Source organism: Zingiber officinale, chromosome 3B, assembly GCF_018446385.1.
Source record: "Zingiber officinale cultivar Zhangliang chromosome 3B, Zo_v1.1, whole genome shotgun sequence".
NCBI classification, from domain to species: Eukaryota; Viridiplantae; Streptophyta; class Magnoliopsida; order Zingiberales; family Zingiberaceae; genus Zingiber; species Zingiber officinale.
The window spans coordinates 125,386,038-125,412,028 of record NC_055991.1 but is presented as its reverse complement, the minus strand read 5'-3'; the positions used below and the strand labels follow the sequence as shown (position 1 = coordinate 125,412,028).

Below are 25,991 nucleotides of genomic sequence, written 5' to 3'. Positions count from 1 at the left end.
AACAAATTTTCTAAAGTACTTACCTCGAAGTCCTTAGAGATGTAGTACACATCTACTAAGGAGACCCACTCTGGAGTTCTGGGGAAGGCGTTGAGTGCGTACCAGATAGAGTCCCGGTTCGTTACTTCTTCTCTAAGATTGGTTAGTTGCGTGATCAACTCTTTGATCCTTGCTTGGAGTTGCGCTACCTTCTCGCCTTGGTTCATCTGAAGGTTCGTTAACTGGGTCCGAAGGATGTCACGTCTCGCTAGCTTAGCTTCCGAGGTACCTTCGTGAAGCTCCAGGAATTTTTCCCAGAGGTCTTTCGCGGAGTCGTAGCTTCCGATTCGACTTACCTCTTGTGGTGGCAGCACGCTAAGCAGGTGGAATTCTGCCTTTCCGTTGGCGACAAAATCAACTTGCTCCTTCTTGCTCCACTTGTTTTCTTCGTTATCTTTTGGAACTGCATAGCCATATTTCATAATTAAGCAAATGTCAAATTCTGTCTTGAAAAATACCTCCATCCGGCGTTTCCACGTCGCGAAGTCTCCGTCGAACTTCGAGGGATGAATATTCGCTCCGGCCATCGTCTTGATTGATATGCTTCAGTCGGTGGTTAGTCCTTCTGAGGCGGTCTGGCTCTGATACCAATTGTAGGTGCAGCGAAGGCCGGCAAGAGGGGTGAATTACTTCTGAAAAAAATAAAGTGTACCCTCCTCGGATCTTTTCAACTCAAAATAAAAGAAAAAGCAATAATAATAATTGAACTAAAATAATAAATCTAGAGACTCGGGAGTTAACCTAGTTACAACCAAGAATGTTGTTAATCCAGGGCGATGAAAAGCGCGCACTAGAAAAATCTCCTTCTCTGAAGGCGAAGAAGCCTTTTACACTTTGGAAGCTTAGAACTATTGCTAGGAAAGACTACACAGTTGATTGCTTGAGTTGTTGAATATTTCCTAGTTCCAGGGGCCTTTATATAGCTCCTGGAAAGTCTATCCCGAGAGTCCAAGGCACCTCCAACAAGGTTCAAGGCGCCTCCAGCTCGGTCAGCAGATAAAACTTTATCCGCAGTGAAAACGGTCATTTTGACCAGTCGGAGGCACCTCAAACCAGATTGAAGGCGCCTCCAATGCTGTCTGAGGCACCTCCAGCACTGGTTTAAGGCGTCTTAAGCTCTATTTTCAACCCACTTTCTCCTTTGCTTTGACTTCCGACGCTCCGATCTTTTGGGTGATTACGACCAACCGGAATAGGGCTCACCCAAACCCAATTCCCGACCTTTTCCTCGAACAGTCTTCCTCCCCGGCTCAACGTCCCTCGAACGCCGCGCACGTTCTTCTCGCCCACCGGTGTACTCTTCCGCAGCTCTCTCGTCCTTCGGACGCACTAAGCCCATCGACTCCCTTCCCGTGTCGTCCTTCTCACTAGCTGCATCTTCCGCTCGACTTTCTGCACTCCTAAGCTCCTGCACACTCAGACACAGGGATCAAGCACACAGCAGGACCTAACCAACTTGGTTGATCACATCAAAATACCACGGGGTCCAACATTATCTTCGATCTAATCATTTCCATAAGAGCCCTATACCTTCTTTCTACTACACCATACTGTTGGGGTGTACCAGGTGTACTTAGTTGGAATTGAATCCCGACTTCTGATAAGTGACTCCTAAACTTTCCTAAGAGGTACTTGCCACTACGATCTTACCGTAGTGTCTTGATACTTTTACCTTAATGTTTCTCCATATCAGCCTTGTACTCTTTGAACTTATCAAAGCACTTAGACTTGCGACGCATCAAGTAAATGTACCTGTATCTTGAATAGTTGTCTATAAAATAGACGAAATATTCAAAACCACCTCTTGCCTGGATAGTCATATACAAATCAGAATGAACCAATTCCAACATATCTTTGGCTTTATACCCCTTAGACTTAAAAGCTTCTTGGTTATTTTTCCTTCCAAGTAAGACTCACAGGTTGGAAAGTTTTCCACTACCAATAAACTCAAAAGTTCATTGGCTACCAATCAATCCTATTCAAGTTAATATAACCTAGTCTTAGATGCCAAAGATATGATTAGTTTATTTCCGAAGGTTGCTTTCTCTTATTAAAGTTAGAAGATATGTTATTAATTTCCATTTGTTGCATCGTAAGAGTTATTAGATTTTTAAATTGCCAACCAATGTACCAGAACAGATAACTTCCCTCTTTTTCTTGATAACAACTTTGTTATTAAAAGAGGTAGAATATCAAGTTCTTTAAATAGTTTAGAAACTGAAAACTAGTTCTTTCTAAACTTGGTACGTAAAGACAATTTCTTAAAAATCCATGTTTTATTCTTATCGGAGGATAAACATCTCCCACTGCAACAACTGCTGCTTTCGCAGCAGTGCCCATGGTGATTTTCTCTTCATATAGTTGTCAGATTTCCCGGAACCCCTGTAATGAATTGCAGACATGATCAGTGGATCCCGTATCTACACACCAGGTACCGGTAGATAACACCACTAAACATGTTTCAACAACTAATGAATAAAATACACCTATATTGTTCTTGGTTCTGAGAAGACAATCCATCTTAGAGTCCTAGTTTTGTTTCCAATCTTAATTGGGACTACTAAGTCTATTCTATAGTATAACAGTTAGGAGATTGACAAACATATAAAATCCTAAGAATCACAAAAATATTTGGTCAAGACCAACACCTTAAAATCTCTGTGAATTTTGTATGCTACGATAGCGTGGACGTATACAAAATCAAAGAGGAGATTTTATCCATTAATTTTTTTATCTTGTTAACCTAATAAAATTAATAGTTGGTCTATCTTTAATCAAATATTTGGTCAAAATTTTGAATTTGAAATAATATTGATTCTTCAAAATAATATTATTTAAATTCACCAACACCTCAAACACCGTAAATTTTACAAGCCACAATAGTGTGAACCTATACAAAATTAAACATTTGTAAGAGGAGGGTTATACCCATTAATAACTTTATCAATCTATCTTTATGACAAGTAAAATTACCTCAAACACCGTGAATATTGTATGCCATGATAGTGTGGACGTATACAAATTCAAACATTTGTAAGAGGGGTTTTACCCATTAATTTTATTATCTTGTCAAACTGACAAATAAAATTACCTCAAACACCGTGAATTTTGTATGCCACGATAGTGTGGACGTATGCAAAATCTCAACATTTGTAAGAGGGGATTTCAATTTTATTATCTTGTCAACATATCTTTATGACAAATTAATAGTTGGTTTTCCTTTGGTCGCACAATTAATAGCAGTGACTCCGATGGGGAGGATACTATTAAATATGCCTAAGTGTATACCATTACTTGATACTTAGTCCATTAAATAAGATTATGCTCCTTCCGATGGGGAAGATCACACGCTCTTAATTAATTTCCTATAACCATTCAAAATGGAAGTTTGATCTAGTGATCCGCAAACAAACTCATCCGATATGGAGGAAGGCACTCAGAGCCAACGCGTAAGTTTGTTTACATCACTTACAAACCAGTAATGGAGACCATGGAATTTATTAAAAATTCCTCTCCCACTTAGTTATTTAAGGTGAGGAATTTTAACCTATGCTAGCATACATCACTTGCACACACACACACACATCACAGTAAATAAAAGCAACAAATATGAAAATTAAATTTCTAACTATTATGGCTTCTTCCATCACTGTTCTCTGTGTGCTCCAACCCTAGCTACTGCCATTTTTAGCCACCGCCATCGGGTCCAATCGTCGCATCTATCTTGCTTCTTATTCCATTGCGCCTCTGGTTCTCAAAAAGGTACCACTCCTCGCAAGCATCCGATCCGCGACAAAATTAGAATTTTACATAAATCGATCCTATATTCCACGAAGGAATGTACATGTAATCTAGATCGAAATAAAAATATAAAATCCTAATAACTAATACAGCTCCTGCATTATTTAATATTACAATCATGCTCACACAATAAAATGCCCTTAACATGTCCAAGGGTCCAATCACACACAATATCTATATGCCATAATAGTTGGAGTCTGCAACCAAAAAGTTAGCGCATCCTACTATTATCCTACCTAAATTATGTATGACATGTGCATAATCTATCTGAAAACTAAACACATAGAGGCAAATCCTAGCTCTGATACCAATTGTTGGTTGGTCCTAGGAAGATCGTACCGGCTCCACTGTACAAAAATTTTGTACAAGTGTCAAACCTTTCCTAAACAACCTATTGTGTTCTTTAGAAATTAAATTAGGAATCGCAAATGGAACTTAATATTATTGATTCCAAATTTAATTTATCTGTTCTTAATGGTTTAGACTTGGATCGCAAGCGGAACTTAACACTATTGATCCAAATCAACCTATGTTACAAATTCCATTAAATATCTATTTTGGAAATTGGTTCCCAGGACAAACATGACGAGGTACATGACCTTCTTGGGTATGGGAGCATCCACCACTACTTCGACAAAACCTCTTAACGAAATTAAATATTTAATTTCCTAAAATAACATTAGGTTTAACCAAAAAGAACAATCGAATCACAAATTCAAAAAAAAAAAACACAACTTCGAAACAAATCCGAAACTCTAGAATCATATGCCTCTTATATATGGAATTCTACAAAGAAGAACTAGTATGATGCGAAAAATAATTACTAGTTATACCTCTTACTTGTATGCTAATAACCTTGAGATCTTCTGCCGTATTCCTCGCCTCCTCTTAGACGTCGTGTGGGTGACGCTCCTCCAAGATGAACACCACCAAAAGGCTCCTCCTCCTTCTCTATGTTTCGACCACCACCACCACTAAGGAACAAAGAGAGCAAGGGGAAAGGAAGAAGAGAGAGGCCGACCACAAGAGAGAGCTCCAACATGGGAATAAGAATTGATCTCTGATGAGGCCTCCCCTCCCCTTCTTTTATATTACTTGCCCAAGGCAAATAAGGAAAGATTTTTACAAAAAAATTAAAATCTTCCTCTTGTTTTTCCTTTTCCCTTTTTATTTTTCCTTTTCTCCTTTAATTGATTGATTCAATCAATCATTGATTGGTTTAATTGATTGGCTGGCCCCTTGCTTGTGCACCAAGCAAGGGTGGCCGACCCTAATAGGAAGGAAAAATAATTTTGTAAAAATTTATAAGCAAAGAAGGAATGCTCTTATAAAATTTTACAAGCTCTCTTTTAATTTCCTAATGTGGATGTTAAAAAAGGAAAGTTTTAAAAATTAAAGTAAAGTTTTAAAATTTAAAACTTCTCTTTTAAAACTTCCTTTTTTTTTAACATGGTTACAAAAATAGAAAGTTTCAAATTTAAAACTCCCTTCCTTTTTTCCAACAACCATGAGGATGGTTAAAAAAGGAATATTTTAAAACTTTTAAACTTTCTTTTAAATCATGTGACCTAATTCAAATAAGGAAAGTTTTATAATTTTAAAATCTCTCTTTTAAAACTTGTAAATATCTACAAAGAGAAGATTTTAAAAATTCAAAACACCCCTCCTATTTTGAATTATGTGGGCGACCCCCTTTACAAAACTTGTGGTCGGCCCCCCTCTTGGACACCAAGATGGGCTTTATATGGATGAACTTGAGGCTTTATTGAGGCTACGACTGGGACCTAGAGGAGAAATTCGTTTTGGCCTCCCGATGAGCTCGAGTATCCCGTGTTCGCCCCGAACACACAACTCAAGTTCATCAACAATAACTCATTCCACTAGAGAGTTATTATTGCACTACTGCACCAATCCCAAATTACATTATGGACTCCTTCTTACCATGAGTGTGTTAATCTCCCTATGTTTAAGATATTGAATGTCCATTAATTTAATGAGTTACTGACAACTCATTTAATTAACATCTAGTCCAAGAGTAGTATCACTCAACCTTATTGTCATGTCGGACTAAGTCCACCTGCAGGGTTTGACATGACAATCCTTATGAGTTCCTCTTGGGGACAGTCTTAACCTAGATTACTAGGACACAGTTTCCTTCTATAATCAACAACACACATTATAAGTAATATCATTTCTCAACTTATTGGGTCTATTGATTTATCGAGCTAAATCTCACCTTTTGATAAGTCAAAGAAATAAATACTAAATATATGTGCTTGTTATTATATTAGGATTAAGAGCACACACTTCCATAATAACTAAGGTCTTGTTCTTTTATTAAGTTAGTATAAAAGGAACTTACCTTAAATGGTCCTGCTCAATATACTCAGAGTGTACTAGTGTAATTTATTAGTCAAGATAAACTAATACCTAATTACACTATGACTATTCCAATAGTTTGTTCCTTTCCATCTTTAGCCGTGAGCTACTGTTTATAATTTATAATGAATTGATAACATGATTTTCTGTGTATGACACCACACACCATGTTATCTACAATATAAATTAATTGAACAACTATACTTAGCATATAAATGTAGGTTTTTGACCAATGTAATTCTTATTTCTAAATATATGTTTATACAAAAAGTTAGGTTTTTAGTATACACTCTAACATTGAGGACTTGCAGATGGATCATGAATGTGATATGACTGCGGTGCGTATGGAGCTTGGAGATATTAGATGCAGACAAATTGATATGCAGAAGAGCATAGCTTCATTGCATGACCTAGTGCGCTCATGGATAGCAGGTCACCCTCCTCCATCACTTCCTCCTAGCGGCGATGCACCCATGCTTTCAAGCAACCACCTATGGACTTAGAATAGGTGTTTCATGTTATGATTGATATATTGATACGAGTTCTCCTACTACTTTGTTTATTTAAAAATGTTCTTATTCTGCCTTGCGAGAGTTTTATACAACTATTAAACTTGATGTTGATATTTTGCAAGTGTTTAAAAATGAGATTTTTTTATCCAATATAAATTAAATGAAGTTGATAATAAATGAAACACATCATATTTGAGATGCTTCATCCATTCTCTTGCTTAATATTTCAAAATTTTAATTTTTAGGGTTTGTAAAGTCCATCTGTCGGTTTTGACCAAAATTGGCTGATGGACCAAATGACATCGGATCAATATAGGACAAGTTCCTACGTGTTCGGGCTGGTTTCCTGAACATGAAAATGGACATTAATAACATTACGATACATCGTATAGAGTGCTTTGATTTTTTAAACGCATTTTGGGCATAAAAAAGAGTTTTTTGACCAAATATAAATTAAATGAAGTTGATAATCACTTAAACACACCATATTTGAGATGCTTCATTCATTCTCTTGCTTAATATTTCAAAAATGTAATTTTTAGGGTTTGTAAAGTCCATCAGCCGATTTTGACCAAAATCGGTTGATGGACCAAACGACATCGGATTAACATGGGACAAGTTCCTAGGTGTTCGGGCTAGTCTCCTAAATGTGAAAATGGACATTAATAGCATTACGATAGATCAAATAGAGTGCAGCGATTTTTTTAAACATGATTCGACCACAAAAAATAAGATTTTTTAACCCAATATAAATTAAATGAAGTTGACAATCACTGAAACACACCATATTTGAGATGCTTCATCCATTCTTTTACTTAATATTTTAAAATTTTAATTTTTAGGGCCTGTAAAGTCCATCAGCCAGTTTTGACCAAAATTGACTGATGGACCAAACGACATTAGATCAACACGTGACAAGTTCTTACGTGTTTGGGCTGGTCTCCTGAATGTAAAAAATGAATATTAATAGAATTATGATATATCATATAGAGTGCAGTGATTTTTTAAACACAATTCAGGCATAAAAAAGGCGATTTTTTGACCCAATATAAATTATATGAAGTTGATAGTCACTAAAACACACGATATTTGAGATGCTTCATCCATTCTCTTGCTTAATATTTCAAAATTTTAGGTTTTAGGGTTTGTAAAGTCCATCAGTCAGTTTTGACCAAAATCGACAGATGGACCAAATGAGATCTAATCAACATGGGATAAGTTCCTACGTGTTTGAGCTGGTCTCCTGAACATGAAAATTGACATTAATAGCATTACGATACATCGTATAGAGTGCAATGATCTTTTAAACACGATTCAAGCATAAAAAGGAGATTTTTTGACCCAATATAAATTATATGAAGTTGATAATCACTGAAAACACCATATTTGAGATGCTTCATCCATTCTCTTGCTTAATATTTCAAAATTTAATTTTTAGAGTCTGTAAAGTCCATCAGCTGGTTTTGACCAAAATCGGTCGATGGACCAAACAACATCGGATAAATATGGGACAAGTTCTTACGTGTTCGGGCTGGTCTCCTGAACGTGAAAATGGACATTAATAGCATTACGATACATTGTATAGAGTGCAACATTTTTTTAAACACGATTTTGGCATTAAAAGGAGATTTTTTGACACAAAATAAATTATATGAAGTTGATAATCACTGAAACATACCATATTCGAGATGTTTCATCCATTCTCTTGCTTAATATTTCAAAATTTTAATTTTTAGGGTTTGTAAAGTCCATCAGCTGATTTTAACCAAATTCGTTTGATGGACCAAATGACATTGGATCAACATGGGATTGTTGGAACCCCAAGATTATTTTGGTGTGATCAACAAGTTAAGTTAGGTCTTGTATGTTTCTAACCTTGTGTCTAAGTGTGCAGGAGCTTAGGAGCACAGGTAGTCGAGCAGAAGACGCAAACAGCGAGAAGGACGACAGTCCAAGGGACGAGCTGCTGCGGAAGAGTACACCAGCGGATGAGAAGGAAGCATGCGGTGGTTCTGAGGGACGAAAGCTGGAGCGGAAGATTGCTCGGGGAGCAAGAGACGCAACTAGCGAGAAGGACGGCACGCAGTGCGTCCGAGGAACGAAGACTGCGGATGAGTACGCCGGCGGACAAGAAGGAAACACGCGACAATTCCTAGGGACGAGAAGCTGGAGGGAATTAAGCCCGCTCGAGAAGACTGGAAGTTGGGTTCAGGTGAGCCCTTTTCCGGATGTCAGAGATCACTCAAGCGAACGGATCCGGAGTAGAAGACCCGGACCGAGGCGAACTGAACCGGAGCAGTGGTCCCCCGATGAAAAAGTCAACATCGGTTGACTTCAGGCTCCGGGGCGCCCGGAGCAGCCCGGGGCGCCCGGAGCAGCCCGGGGCGCCCGGAGCAGCCCGGAGTGCCCGGAACCCTTCCGGGCGCCCGAACTTGATTTGTTGATCAGATCACGTCAAACGCGATTTGAACGTTGGGGATAAAGTTTTATCCCCCCAGGGCGCCTAGAACCCCTTCTAGGCGCCCCAACCAAGGCTATAAATATAGCCTTGGTCCAGAAGCTTTTCATCAATTCAGGACAACTCATTGTAACAACACTTGTATGCTCTCTCTAGTTTAGCTTCTCTAGTTGTGCGCTTCACTGCTGTAAAAAGGCTTCTCCGCCAGAAGGAGATGTACGACATCTTCCTTGAATTAACAACCTCCCCGGTTGTAACCAAGTCAACTCTCTGTAAGCCTTTTTTCTATTTTCTGTTTACTTTATTATTCTGCAAGTGTTCTGTTGAAAGTTCGAGAAGGGTGGTTTTCTTTTTATTTTATAGGACTATTCAACCCCCCTTCTAGCAGGCCGCAACGGTCCTACAGGGATAAGTTCCTATGACCAAACCTGTGCTAAGGAATCCCACTTAACAAATGTAAAAAGAATTTTTAGATATCTAAAATGAACACAAAATGTAGGAATTTGGTATCCAAGAACAACTAATTTTGAACTAATAGGTTCTCTGATTTAGATTATGCTGGCTACAAACTAGATAGAAAAAGTACAAGTGGTGGATGTTAATTACTTAGACCATCAGTTGTTAGCTGGTTCAGTAGAAAGCAACATTGTGTTGCTTTATCTACTACTGAGGCAGAATGTATAGTAATAGGAGAATATGTTGCACAATTGTTATGGATAATGCACACCTTAAAAGATTTTAATTTAAACTTCAAAAATACAAAAGTACTAATTGATAATATTAGCTCAATTAACTTAATAAAAAATTCAGTGCATCATTCAAGAACCAAACACATCGAAATTAAACACCACTTTATCAGGGATCATGTCGCTAAAGGCGACATTGAACTCAATTACATTGAGTGCAAGTCCAACTTAACTGACATATTTACCAAACCTCTCCCTGAAAATGAATTTAACGATTTACGTCAACAACTAGGAATGTGTTCTATAGAATAGGACTATTATTTCAAAATTATTTTTCAAATAATTTGTAAATTCTAGGGTAAACTTTTTTTTCTTACATTTTTCTCAAAATTTTCTTATTTTTTTAATTTTCAAAATCGATTTTAGCTTTAGTCTAGATCAAATCCATAGAAAGCTAGTTCCTAGAGATTTAGGACTTGAGCATCTCACCAATATATTAGGACTATCTTATTTGTTTATTGTCAAACTTAGAAAGGGGTGAGATGTATATGTAAATTGTTTGGACTTAAGATGCTTATATCAGTGCATCAACATAAGTTTGAGCTTTAAAACCCAAATTTATAGTGATCAAGTTAAGTAATCCAGTTTAGTCAAATACTAATTGGATAAAACGACTTAACCTGACTAACCAAGTGAATATTGTTATTTTCTGATAGTTAGTTAGTAACTAATGGTTAAATAGTTAAGGACAATTTATAATTGATTAGATTATTTTGAAACAATATTAGATTCAGAGGGAGGATTAATTTTTAAAATATTTCTAAAAATTATCTTCAAATCACACTTATACTTTTTATAAATCCACCTTTGAAAATATATTTTGAAAAACTCTATTATTTCTCAATTCATAAGTTTTGAAAAATAAATTTGATAGCTTTTTAATTTTTTTAAACTACTTTAAACCATTTTTTTAAAAAATATTTTGAAAAGTTTTACAAATTGTTGCAACACTTAGTATTTTAAACTTTATTCTTATAAAATGACTTTTATTTTTGGAAAAGTTTCATTGTTGCAAAACCTAGCATTGTCAAAATTTTATTTGTGAATTTTTTTTACAGTTTTTAAAAAGATTTTTCATGCTCAAAACTCTTAAAGTTTTTTTAAAAAAGTTAGTAGATTTTAACAATTTCAACTTTATTGGCCTTGTGAAAATTCTGATATAAAGTATTTTAAAACTTGTTTTAAGATGTCTTTTTAAAAAACACTTTGAAAAGCTTTTATGATTATATATTTTTTAACTTCCCCAAGTAATCTTGAAAATTATCCTGTTATCAATTTTTTTAACTTTACTTAGCACATTTTTTTGCTTAGTTGTCTATTCATGTTTTTTATGAATGCCAAAGGGGGAGGGTTAGATATTAAGTTAGCAAACACCGAAAAGCTAGCAAACACCGAAAAGCTAGAAAACACCGAGAAGTTAGCAAACATCGAAATCTGAATAATTTAAACCATATCATTTATTTATTTATGTTTGTATTTTTCCTAACTTAACCCAGGTTATCATTGCATCAAAAAGGGGGAGATTGTTGGTGCAGTTTGTACTAACGGTCTAACTTAGGCTTTGATGAATGATAAGTAAGTTAAGTTAGGTTGTGTTGTGATCTAACCACTTGATTAAGTGTGCAGAAGAAGTCCAGATAGGTCGACGGGTTGACTGGATATCTGGCAGGAAATCCAACTAGGTCAACGGGCCAACCAGATAGCTGGTACGAAGTCCACATAGGTCGATGGACTAACTAGATATCTGACGAGAAGTCCAGTTAGGTCAACAGGTCGACTGGATAGCTGACATGAAGTCCAGATAGGTCGACGGGCTGACCGGATGTCTGGCAAATTGGTAAGTTAAGGTAAGTCATTGGAGGAGAGTGACCTTGTGAGGACACGTCCTAGTTGAGGAACAGTAGGCGTCGATTAAGTTTAGGTCTATTTAGGATCCCTAAACTGAGACCTTGACTAATTCCTGGTCTTGGGAGGACAGGAACTAGTTACTACTCTTTATTATTAATTATTATTGTCCTAATACTTGTGTTGTAGGTTATTTGGACTAACATTATTTTGCAGTATAAAGGAGAAAATTTGCCTTCTAATGAACAATGTCCGAAGGTGCCTTCACTGAAGACGCCTTCGTACTGTTCATAGAAGGCGCCTTCCATGGCTATGGAAGGTGCCTCCATGGAAGGCGCTTTCAGCAGGATGAAATTTGGATTTTATCGTGGATAAGTGTCGGACTGTTCAAGATCGAGTTTTTCAGGTTGGAGGCGCCTTCAATGACTATGGAAGGCTTCTTCCATGCACTTTATAAGCTTGCTTACTCAAAGCTTCAATACAGAACACTGATATACGAGCTGCTGTGCATCTGTTTGAGCTTCTGACTGTTCCAGACTTCTGCTACGACTCTGCTGTAAAGCTACTGTGCTCGACGACTGTTCCGAGGACTTCCGATCGCGGCCGATAGACTGACAATGACACACGAACGCTCCCATTTTGATCCTTAAGTGTCGGTAACAAATTTTGTTTGTGTACTTAATTTCTGCAAAAGGACAAGTGCAGTGTGTTGCACTTATTCTAATATTTTTTATACTGAATTCCCTCTTCTGGAGGTACCGGTAGAGGTTTTTAGTGGATTAACCATCGATAGGTCCACGAGACCTGGGTCTTGAAGTAGGAGTTGCCGAAGGCACCAAACCAAGTAAACCAATTATGTTTTCTTGTGGTTTTTGTTTTTGATTTCTTATTTACTTTCCACTGCATTCGTACTTGCGATTTTAAAAACGAGAAAACAAGTTTTTAAAAATCACGATATTCACCCCCTCTCACATGCGTATCAATATCAGTTAATCTTTATGCTAGTCTCAATATATTAATATTGTCATTGTATATTAATATTTAATTAGGAATAATAGAGAATAACGTTTTATATATCTATAGTCTTTCACAATCAATTCAAATAATTGATATACTATAGAACAGAATCTATCGCTCTAGAGCGTTATTATATTTATTCAAATTTACACATATATAAAATAATATAATAAATATAAAATATTACTTATTATTAAAATATAATACAAAAGTCTCATATCAATTATCTCATGATTAACTCTTAGGGTTAACGCTAACACAATCAGTACAAGGGGAAATCCAATAACAGGTGCAAAAGTTTTTCATGAATGAAATTCATGTACCACTCGGGGCAATACGGTAGTTAAGGTATAGGGTGTTGCTACATTAGGTCATGGGGTCGAAACTTGACGCGTCCAAACATACCTTCCCCCATACCTTGGTCACTGCATTAATGATTAATAATTATTCATGATTTATCTTATCCATAGGATGCTAATGATGAATAAATCATCTTTTACCACATTAATCTTTATGACCATCACTAAATTGTTATCCATGTGAAAAAGCTACTCTTTAATTTCAACCCATCTCCATAGATACTTTTCATAATCACCATTATTGAATTCCTAAACCCTTAATTCTTTTAAACCCAAGTTTTTATCAAGTCAAAATTAATAATATATCAAATTAGAATGAGATCCGTGATCAAAATTTGTCCTTGCAGACTTCACATATTTGATATTTTTGTCAGACTTTTGGAGCAAAAGTTTTCGGAAGGAGCCAATTAAGACAGAATTTTAAGATAATTTTCTTATTTTTATGTTTAATTTATAATAAAATATTTTGTAAGAACCAAACACCATCTAAATCTAATTATTTAGATATTTTCGCTTGAAATTGTTTTTTATATGTACAAATATTAAAAAAAATGGAAGAAAAGAAGATAAGCGGTGACTCCCCCTCCTCTACCCTGTCCTTCTGCTTCCTCTCCCTTCTTACAGTTCATCTTCTTCCTCTGTCCTACTAAACCATGGTATCCATCTACTCCGCATCTTCCACCTTCTCCCTTCCCCTTCCGTCTCTCTCCCCACTCAAACTTCCTTCCTCTTCCACCACCACCAGCCACTGCCTCCCTTCCACCTCCTCATCTAAATTCCCTTCAACTCAACCGCCACCATCACAGAGCCCTTCAAGTCAACCACCACCGTCTCAAAGCCCTTCTTCTCTCTCCGACCAACTACACCGCCTCTCCCTTACCTTGCTCAACTCCGACCCATCCCCTCCTCCTCCGCTGCCCTCCAAACCAATATGGGTCAATCCTTCGAAGCCCCGCCTATCCGTTCTATCGCTCCGCCGCCAACCCCGCCTCGCGCCGTCTCCCAACACACCCTTCGATCCCTCCCTCTCTAACCTCGCTCGCTCGCTCCGCTGCTCCTCTGACCTCCCATCTGCCCTCGCTGCCGCCTTCCCTCCGGGCAGTTCTCCCTCCCGTGACGACGCGCTCAGTCTCCTCCACTCCCTCCGCCCCTCCTGGCTCCACTCCCTTCAGTTCCTCCACTTCCTTCGTTCCCTCCCCGACTTCCCCCTCAACACCATCTTCTACAATGTCGTCTTCAAATCCCTCCGCGCCGCCCGCCGGTGGACTCCCGTGGAGGAACTCGCGCAGCAGATGATCGACGCCGAAGTCCCCCTCGACAACATCACCTACTCCACCATCATCTCCGCTGCCAAGCGCTGCCGCCGCTTCGACGAAGCAATCAGCTGGTTCGAGCGCATGTACCGCACCGGCGTCGTGCCCGACGAGGTCACCTACTCTGTTGTCCTCGACGTTTACGCCGAGCTCGGTCGCCGAGAGGAGGTCCTCGCCCTCTACGATCGCGCCCGCGCTAGCGGCTGGCGCCCTGACGTCGTCGCCTTCGCAGTGCTCGGTAAAATGTTCGGCGAGGCCGGCGATTACGACGGCATCAACTACGTGCTTAAGGAGATGAAGGACCTCGGTGTGAAGGCCAACGTCGTCCTTTACAACACCTTGATTGAGGCGACCGGCAAGGCTCGAAGACCTGGCCTCGCGAGGAGCTTGTTCGAGGAAATGGTCGCAGAAGGCCTGTCGCCGAACGGGAAGACGCTCACCTCACTGATCAAGATATATGGCAAGGCACGGTGGAGCAAGGACGCACTGGGACTGTGGGAGCTGATGATGGCCAACAGATGGCCCATGGACTTCATTCTCTACAACACGTTACTCAGTATGTGCGCCGATCTTGGGTTGGAGGAGGAAGCAGAGAAGCTGTTTGAGGATATGCAGCGGCCTGAACGCTACATTCGACCGGACAGTTGGAGCTACACTGGCATGGTTAATATTTATGCGAATGGGGGAAAGCCTGACAAGGCCTTGCAAATGTTTGATGAAATGCTGCACAAGGGAGTCCAGCCAAATGTCATGACCTACACGTGTTTGATACCATGCTTGGGGAAAGCTGGAAGGATTGCAGAAGCTGTCAAGGTATTTGAGACGGCAATGGATAGGGGCATACAACCGGACGACCGGCTTTGTGGTTGCTTGCTTTCTGTTGTGGCATTGTGCAAAGAGGGGGAGTTTGACATGTTGCTTGCTTGCTTGGACAAGGCCAATCCTAGGTTAGTTGGATTGGTGAAGATGCTTAGTGATGAACAATGTACCATTGATGAGATCAAAACCGAGTTCCGCAGAATCATGAATGAGTCTGCTGTTGAAGTGCGCAGACCTTTTTGCAATTGCTTGATCGATATATGTATGAATCAGGGCTTTCCATCACAGAGGTCCAATGAGCTTCTATATCTCGGAACTGTTTTCGGATTGTATCAGGGTCTGCATGTAAGGAAACCAGATGAATGGTTGTTGGACCTGAGATCTTTATCGATTGGCGCTGCTAAAACTGCTTTTGAAGAGTGGATGAAAAATTTATTGAACTCAGTAGAGCAGGAGGAAATTCTGCCTCAGTCCTTTTCTATCCAAGCTGGTTCAGGAACTCACAAGTTTTCTCAAGGATTGGCCAGCTCATTTTACACATACTTGAAGAAATTGGCTGCACCATTTCGGCAAGGGAATAATAGTGGCAATTTCGTTGCTTCAAAAGATGATCTGATATTATGGTTGCCATCCAGGTTCTCTGCTCTTTTGTCAATTGTTAGTGAATAAGCTGTTCAATACAATTGGAACCATTACTTTCTTGTAAAATTTCCATGTTATTTGGTGGAGAATTTGTTTTAGTTTATGACCATGGATCCATGATATTATAGTTCATACGACATATTTGATACCAGATAGAGGTACACAATGTGAAAACTCATCAAGATAATCTTAGGTTTCCAAGAAATATCCTGACAGTTTATAGTTTCTTGCTAGGGCATACAATTATAATTCATTATGAGATCAGCCCTTATTAACAAGATAGTAACGTAGCTTATTCATTTGCATCCAAAATGCAGGAAAATCTGAACATGCAAATAATGTTTAAGTTTTTGTTTTTAAGCAGTTGGGAATTCTCTTGGGTCAGAAGTCTTTGATAAAAAACACTTAACATTACAAAAATATATAGCTTTATCGACGGAAATTTCCGTCAGCATTCCGTCGTTGTAGGTGTTCAGTGATGGAATTACAACGAAAATTAATTTGTCGGGAAATATTTTACCGACAGAATTCTGATTTCTGTAGCCAAATATCACTGACGGAAAAATATATACCGTCGGTATCCCCTAAAAGGGTTTACCGACGGAATCCTTGATTCCGTCGGTAAACATTGACGAAATAAAAGATTCCGTAGTAAATCCTGTTAGAGGATACCGACGGAATTGAGATTTCGAAAAATCGTTTCGGTATTTACCAACGGAATCTCGATTTCGTCGGAATTAAAAAAAAAATACAAGCAGCCACCTTGAATTAGGTTAGACCCTGTTTACAATTTTTATAGATAAATAAAATCATCACAAATGATGACATTCACAATCCACACAATCACATTTCACATTCATCCATACATCTATACAATCACATTCCACACATACAAACAATTTTTACAATACAAAAACATTCCACAATCCATAATAGAAACAATCACAATCATTTAATAGAACATACAAACAAAATCTCAGACAAAAAACTAAACATATTCCATACAAACAGTAATAGAATATCCATACAAACAAACTAATAGAAAAAACTAAACTATCCATCCATATCCATAATCTAAATGGTGCATCCATATATAAAATAGTAATAGAAAATTCTAAAGTCAAATACGTTAAATTTATATCATATTTATGTATAAATAAAAATGTTGCATATATGTATAACCAATTTTGATGCTAGGAAGAAATGAGCAAATAATGACTCAAAAGGCCTGGACTCCTAAAACATATAGTAATACAATATTTAGAAATTAACATATTAGATTATAAAAATAGAATAAATATATTTTGCATGATTTATGCGTGATAAAAAAAATTGAGTTTTAGTTGAACAAACTTCAGAAAAAACTAATCATCATGAGTCCTGTGAATCAAAATGAAATGAAATTGGTGGAAGAGGTGAACTATCGCATATGAGCCATTAGAGCAACATGATCCTCACGTCGCTTCTGCTCCTCATCGGCTCGCCTTTGATCCTCCTCAGCTCTCCTCTGCATCTCAGCATTTTATCTTCTTATCCATTGAGGCAATTTGAGTGTGCAGTTCTTGATTTTCCTCTCTTAAAGACTGTATCTCAGAAGAAGAAGAAGAGGAGGAAGAGGAACCATCACGACCCCCGAGAGTCTTCAAACGATCAAATGCGACTTTGGCCTGGGAGATAAGGCTGTAGAGGGTGGAGTTTTTTGTCCGTTACAACATCATAATAAATTTCATTAAGCGTCTCGGTCGATAGAGGCTATGACTCTCCCCTATCTGCTGGTGGCTGAATGCCTAAGCCACTTTATCTGTCATTTGATCCTGTTTGGAAAAATATAATATGAATATTATTCAATATGATAATAATTACTAAAGTTAATCAAGATAGAAACAATTAAATGTAATAAAGTAAATAATCTTATGTGTATGACTTTCGATCAAGTATCAACAAATGTGACATCCTTCTTTTATGGGTCTTAAGAAAGATCTCTATACAAGTAGGTTGGCAAGCTAGTTCACATTCCTGTATACACAAATAATTTGAGACAAAATTATTAAAATTTGGTAATAAATACAAAATATGCTTATTTACATTAAATTAAATTCACCAGATCCATGGTATGCTCAACAGTAGGTCTGGAACTTGACGTATGCTGAGTCGTTCCGATGCTCGGGCCACCTGGCTTTGTATTTCTATTTGCTCTAGCCTTTTCTGCATTTGCTTGATACCTTTCTGTAGTCCAGGTGGTCGTCCATGAACTCTATATTTTGGCTGGCACATACGTTGTCTGCTGTCCTCCTTTCTCATATAATAAAGGTATCTGTAAAGTTTGGAACAATAACTATTCCAAGTATCTTTAAATTGTTGCTCTTGACCTTCTTCCCATCTATATCTTTTTTGCAATTATAAGTTGAATTAAACCTTTAGTATATTAAATGATAACTATATTATAAAATACAAATTATATTAAATATACTTACAACAAATTCATTATAATAAAACAACTTGGTCTCCTGGTCTACATGCCTCCATGTAGTATCAGAAAGGCAGACTTGTTCCTTGAATTTGTCCGTGATATATGTGGCAACTCTGTGACCATCAGGGATAAATCTATAAGAAAAAATATTAAGGTATGATAAATATTATAAGGGAAGTGATATATGAACTTGAATTACTAATAATAAAAAATATTTACAAGTCCCCAACAACTTGTAAACCTTGTAGCCATAGAGCGTTATTGTCTACTGCTTAGTTATAATAATGTCTGCAAAATTACATTACAATACAACATTATAAAGTTTATTGTCATGATAATATAAATATAAAATAATATGGAAGCATAACTTACTTGATGAACAATAATGCTAATATTTAATCATCATTAACATCTGACTAATCGACATTGACCGTTTCTAAGTTCTCATCGCTAGACTGTTAGTTCAACAAAATCCTCACCATAGGACATTTCTCCATCATCTACCTTTTCATAAGTGACATTAACATCTACAAGTAATTGAGAAGTGGATTGGAGTTGTGAATCAACTGAATGTCTCTCCACTTTGTCATTCTAAAATGCATCATGGTTTTGGGCAGTGATTGTGTTCGGCATCTCTATGGTTGAGCGAGGCTTGATTCAACAAACATACAACCATTCACTAGATATTCTTCTCTTCGTAGGGTATTCAAGATAGAAAACTTGACCTGCTTATACCTCGAAAATGAACGGTTCAAACTTATTGACTTTTTTGTTTGCATTAACCTCAACTAAATTATAATTTGGATGTATTACCTATTCTTGGGGTTGGATCATATCATAAACATTTGAACAACACACACCTCTTTATAGGTAATACAGGATATTCAATCTCTATGATTTCGTCAAGTCTACCATAGTAATCAAACTCAAAGTTATTATTGTCTATAGATCCTTTAACGCAAACGCCATAATTATAGGTTAATCTTCGTGAATCTCGTTATGCCATGTGAAATTTGAGGCCATTAACATAATAACCAGAGTACACTTTTATTTTATGAAGGGATCCTGATGCAATATTCATTATCCTATCATCTAACACATTTGATATTTTACCGTCTTTCACCTATAAAAATAGTTATGATATCAATGAGGACACTTCTTAATAGACATGAACTAAAAAATTTTACAAATTCTCTAACTTACATATATTTGAAACCATAATACAAATTCGGTCTCTAACTTTGCGGCTACTTCACTTGCACCAATTGATGGATTTTATAGATATAGTTGTTGTTTGTACAAGCTGGAAAAGAAGGTAATTATATAAAAAGTGGGATATCAAGTAAAATAATTAAATGAAGGATAAATGTTTGATTAGAGAAGTCAACTTACTTTATGTATGGTTTGACCTCTTCATAGTTTAAGAGTATATATGTTCTTGTAGCATGGTATTCTTCTTGGGTTAACCATCTAGAAGGCGATACACTCATTGGCTTATCAGGAAACTTGGAAATAGAAAGCATCGATGGGACTGAGGAGCATCACCAGAATTTCTAGGACACTTGCGATGTCTTGTTTGCACATTATCAGCAAAATAATAGGAGCAGAAAGAAGATGCTTCTTCAACCAGATAAACATTACATACTGACCCCTCAACTCTTCCTTTGTTACGAACATTATTCTTTAATTTATTCAAAAATCGTTCGAATGGATACAACCATTTGTACTGCACAGGACCTGCTATTTGTGCCTCGTATGGTAAATGTACGGGTAAATGTTTCATTGAATCAAAGAAACTGGGTGGAAATATGTGATCTAGCCTATATAATATGAGAGGAATGTTTGTTTCTAGCCGAAGCATATCATCCATCATAATACACCTAGCTGTCAAATCTCTAAAAAATAGACTCAATTCTGTAAGTGCTTGCCAAATATTTTGAGAAAGTAAGTCATTGAAAGCTACTGGAATAAGTCTTTGCATGATAGTCATGACTTTTCATTCCAAACATCTTTAACCTGTTTATATCCATGCATCAAGCCATATTTGAGGCATACCCATTTGGAAATTTGATTTCTTTTAACCGCTTATTATCTTTGTCCAATGTATAATAAGCCTTTGGAAATCTGTTGTTTGTTTCATTCTAATACAATTCTAGTTTGTTGACTAGTTCTTTTAATTCCTCATGTGATTTTGTAGTGTCTTTAGTTCTTGCAGGCACGTTTATCACAGTGTTAAAGATATTATCAAAGAAATTTTTCTTAATATGTATGACATCTAAATTATGTCAAATAAGTAGATACTTTCAATGCAGGAGCTCCCAAAAAATACTCCTTTTCTTTCAACCATACTTGCACATCCTAACAGTATATTTATTTATCTCATCGGAACTAGATTGATATATTGGTAGAAATCCATAACTGTTTATTTGCTCAATGATTTGTTCACCTGTGGCAAAAAGGTGAATACGCTCGCCCCAGCGCCTCGGCCTGCCCATCCCAGGATCAACACAGAGGAGGTAAATCACGGTGATTGAGAAGGCAAGTGGCAGGTGGGTGAGTTTACACGGGTTACAGGGATTTACGCCCCGCCAGCCCCTAGATTCGATCTCAAGACCTTATGTGGCAATCAACCTGCCACTTACTAACTCAGCTAAGCCCGTGGGGCAATGATTTGTTCACCTGAAGCATGGATTGGAGGAGGCTTTCTAACTATAATATTTTTTAGAAAATTTTTCTTATTTTGCCTGAAAGAGTGATCAACTAGTAAAAATTTATGGTGATTATCAAACCAAGATATCTTCCAAGGTAATAAAAATGCATCAGACGCTGTCATGCAGTGTGGACATGCTAATTTACCAACCGTGCTCCATCTTGACAACATTAAATATGTTGAAAAATCACTGATCATCTATAATAATGCAACATGCAATCTAAAATTAGTTTTACTTGTAACATCATAAGTCACCGACCCTCCATCCATAATTCATTCAATTCGGCAATAAGAAGTTGCAAGAAAACATCTATTTTCTATTTTGGATTAGTTGGACTAGGAATAAAGTAAGGAACATAAATTCATTTTTCATGCACATCCATGACGGTAAATTGTACGGTGTTAATATAAGGGGCCAAGATGAATATTGTTGCCCCAACTGATCAAATGACTGAAATCCATCTGCGGAAAGTCTTAATTTCATATTATATGATTCCATTATAAAAGAGGGAAATGTAGCATCAAGATGTTTTCATGTAGGGGAATCACAAGGATAACACATTATACCTCCTTCATGCTCATGCTTATGATGTCACATCATGTGGTAAGCTGTAGCAGCAGATGCATACAAATGTTGAAGTTTAGTAGTTAACGGAAAATAATACATCATTTAATTTTTTTCTACTTCTTCCCTGGTATGTGAGTACCGTGCTATAACGAAGGTGGGTATAGATTTTGCATTCACTCAAATCGCTATCTTCGTTCCAAAATATCATGTAATTGTTTATACAACAATCATTCTTCTGCAAACCTAAACCTTTAACCAATTTCTTTGTACTGTAAAAACTATAAGTCATTATGTTGTCAGCAGGAAGCAACTTTGACAACAATTGATATATGTCATCGTAACATCTCTCTGAAAAATGATGTTATACTTTTATATTCAATAACCTTGCAGTAGCTGATAGTTGACGATGACTAGAGAGAATGCCTTCCCGCACTTCTCTTTCACCGGCTTTTAACATTTCATATAGTTGCTGATATTTAGGTGTTGTCATTTCATCTATATTAGAATAATCAACTGCAACATTCATTTCATCGTGAACAATTGATTACATTACAATATCGTTAGTTGATGATTCAGGCGCAGTAAAAGTTGTTAGACAATGAACCACTAGAAGACCCAATTGGTTCACACAAATAAGGTTCTTCGTGACAGTACCAATTGTAGTAATTTGACACAAAATCATTTCTACATATATATGTACTTTCACAGTATCCTCATTACGGAAAATTCTATTTCTACATTTCAAATGATTACACGGACACCTAACTCGACACCATTTATACATTCTGAATGATTCTTAATAAAGTTCATAAACTCTTCAACTTCAGTAATAAAGTCATCTCTAATAAATTCATTTTCTAATCGATTGTACATCCAAGCTTTGTTAACATTGTTACCTAATGAGAATACAATTTGAAACACTATTAAATTTGTAAAATTTTATTTAAGTTTAAATAAAACAATCAAACATAAAATAGGAATTAAGGAAACTTTAGTTCTTTCCGTTGATACTAAATATTCTTGTCTATTTGAAATTTCAATAGAACACTTGTCCTAGGGTGCTTGCATTTAGTTACATTTCTTACACAAGCATGTACATCACCAAATTGGTTAATATGCCGAGATGTAACTCAATCTCTTAAAATGTTTAATACTCGTATTATTAAAATCAAGATGTCAATTATTTAAAGCATAAATTTACACCAGCATAACAATCATCATAAAGCATAATAATCACTATAAAACATATATGTGCTATTAACCTACAAATCACCATCAAGATGTCAATTATTTAATATAGCATATATGTATTGTTTAAGAAATTATACCATAAGAGAGTAGTCTAATAAGAAAAGAGCAGCAAATGTAATATATTACAAAATAAAACAAAAATCAGCTAAAATTAAATAGAAACAATCACAGCAAAATTTTAACTTAAATTAGTTAAAAATTTATCAAAAGCTTGAGGTTTGTACAAGCTCCCGGCCGCGAGTTAACAGTCGGGCACGCAGCTAGCCGCCAGCCACAGCCAACAAGTGGTGGTCGGCCGCCGGTCACGCTGCTAACAAGTGGTGGGCAACGGCTAGGGCTGGCACAGCTGTTAGCCGTATGTTGGCAATCGGCACAGGTGGCGGGCTAGCGGCCGCTGCGTGCTAGCGGCCGACACAGCCATCAGCCCATCACCCACCGCTTGCTAGCGGCCGGAAAATGGGAAGAGGAAGAGGGAGGCCTGCGGCTAGAAAAAGGAAAGAGGGAGAGGGAGCGAAAGTACCCGGGAGGAGAATATCAAAGGAGCACGTGTAAGAAAAAGAATCGACGTGCTCTAATTTTAGGTGATTTTACCGACGAAAATCCATTTCCGTCAGGAATCGCCAATGAAAATTTATTTCCGTCGGGAATCCATTTCCGATTTTACCGATGGAAATAAAGTCTCGTCAGGAGGTTTGAAAACTACATATAGGAAAATTGGTCTAAATTTTTTTGATCGGTGGAAATAATTATTTTCGTCGATAAACTTCACATTTACCGACAAGATAAATTCTGTTCCGTCGGTAAAGCTATTTATTTTTGTAGTGTAACTTTGCTATTTTTGGAAATTTCTTAACACAAACTATGTTTGTCATACTTTATTTGTCTCCTTTAACCATCTTTGGAATAACAGCATGCTAGTTTCCGGGTTTAGCTTTTTTAAACCCAAGCTCTTATTTTCTTCAAAGGATCAGTTTTACTTTTTTATTGTTTTAGAGTAACTTTATAATATAGTCTCTCGATAACTACTATGGTGGACTTAAGTGAAGAAAGAATATCTAATAATTTGCATGATGAAAAATATATATGATAACAAAGTTATTATTGTGAGAGCCACTGACATTGTGGCAGATTATTACAAAGTAACATCTATGTCTCTATATAGGTAAAATTGACCACTATCTTTAGCAATTTGACACCTAACCATGGTAGATAATTAATAGTAAGATTCAGGATGAGTTTGGGCAATTAGGCAGCAACAAATGGGAGAGTTGCACGTTGTTGCCAGACTTGTTAATAGTCTAAGCGATTGGGTTTTGACCATGAGTTGTATTCCCCGTTTAGGATGGGAACTAAACACCTCCGAATATGATCATTATACAGATTCAAAGTTTCGATCTTTGGCCAGAAACCCTCCAAATTTGGCTCACTTACCACTATTCTAAGCAACTGTTGATTGTTAATAGTTTAAGTTTGAGGAATGGATAGACTTGATCCACCTGGAGGTTTTGGTCGGTTCCTTTAAGAAACTGGAGCTGTATCTTCGAGTTAAGTATATCCAAAACTAGATGTAGTTTAAGGAATAAGAAAAGAGTTTATCAAAAAGTCTAGAGGGATGAATATGAAATCATTATGAGGAAAAGTTTTACATATTTTGGATCCATTATTCAACAAGAAAATATAGCCAGAAATATCATTTATTGGATAAAAAGTGAATTGAAATAGAGAGGAGATTCTTGAGTCTTATGTGATTGTTGTGTAAGATTTGATACATCTTTGATACTTTATGGATCTGGTACCATCTTGATCCATTAAGATTTGATACCATCTTTCTTTCATTTGCAATATTTCATCATCCCTTTTTTCCTGTTTAAATGATGTAGCAGTCGTAATGTTTGAGTTTACATGGCAGGGCTGAAGGTGGAGGTTTTTAGTGCAAGATTCTGGAGCATAAGTTGGTATGAGACAATGACATATTCACACGATGTAAATGCCTCATTCCTATTCACACCAAAAAAATAGAACTGGAGAGAAGATATAACCTGTGGATGGCCACACAAAAGGCAATCGATCCAATGCACATTTGGCTAATTGAAAAATTATGGAGAATTAGATATCATGGGCTTTTAATGCCTTACAGAGTGCAGAAGGTTATGTTTGTTATAGGTGCTCCAGTTTCGTTTGAGGTTGAAAAAGGAAGAGTGTATTTATAACCAATTGAAATCTGTATCTTTAACCATGACATTACAGCCAATTGTGGAATAAACCTACTTGATTGTTGATCTTGCAGCTTGTGTTTAGTAATAAATCTTGCTACAATAATAATAGAACCTGATTAGAGATTCCGACACCGGTTCTAGAGGCACATTTGATGACGTTGACTTTGTAGATCAATTTAATATGACATTTTATCGATTTATATGTATAATTTATATGGATTCTCCCTTTATTCTCAAGGCAGCATTTCACTGTAATTCACAATTTTCTCTCCGTCTCCCCTGTTTTGTATCAGCCACTAGGCTCTACCAACTCCCACTCTATCAAACTCATAATGGACTTGCTCGTCCAATGACTCGTTAGCTCCATAGGACATCGTTAAGGCGCCTCAACCCCCTTATTGAATTTTTTCCCCTCTAAGAATGCTTTGCTATATCACTCAACGGTAGACTTGACCCTGGGTCATGCCCGACCTAGACCAGTAATTAGGTCAGCGGGTCAGTTACTCCTTGACTTGGGTCCCAAAATCAACGAGCCATTGGCTTGACCTGTCGGTTTTTTTCTTTTTTTTTTTTAGACCGTTGGATCAGTGGTTCCTAGTCATTAGAACTGATGGTTTATAGCCGTTGAGGGGGGTGGGTGTATTTTTTTTGGGTATTTTTTCAATAATTAAGATCATTTGACCGTTTTTTTATCAATGATTATTATGATTTAGTGTTAGTTACTATTCAAACTCAATAAATAAAAAGTTTATTTCATCATTTTCATACATATCTTCTCTATTCTCATTTTCAATTTCACATTTTCTACGCGTTTTCGACTCCAAGTCTTCATTTTTTACGTATTTT

General features: G+C 36.9%; 1 protein-coding gene across 1 annotated transcript; it reads left to right on the top strand.

Moving 5' to 3' along the window:
• Window positions 1-13,705: 13,705 nt before the first annotated feature.
• On the top strand, window positions 13,706-25,211 carry LOC121967596 (pentatricopeptide repeat-containing protein At5g46580, chloroplastic-like). Its single transcript, XM_042517919.1, has 2 exons — window positions 13,706-15,923; window positions 24,839-25,211. The coding sequence occupies exons 1-2, from the start codon at window positions 13,810-13,812 to the stop codon at window positions 24,858-24,860; spliced, it is 2,136 nt and encodes a 711-aa protein (XP_042373853.1). The 5' UTR covers window positions 13,706-13,809; the 3' UTR covers window positions 24,861-25,211.
• Window positions 25,212-25,991: the final 780 nt, after the last annotated feature.

Coding starts and splice junctions, on each gene's coding strand:
- LOC121967596 (XM_042517919.1), top strand. CDS start 13,810: ATGGTATCCATCTACTCCGCATCTTCCACCTTCTCCCTTCCCCTTCCG. Junction 15,924..24,838: donor ATATTATGGTTGCCATCCAG/GTTCTCTGCTCT, acceptor TTTACATGGCAG/GGCTGAAGGTGGAGGTTTTT.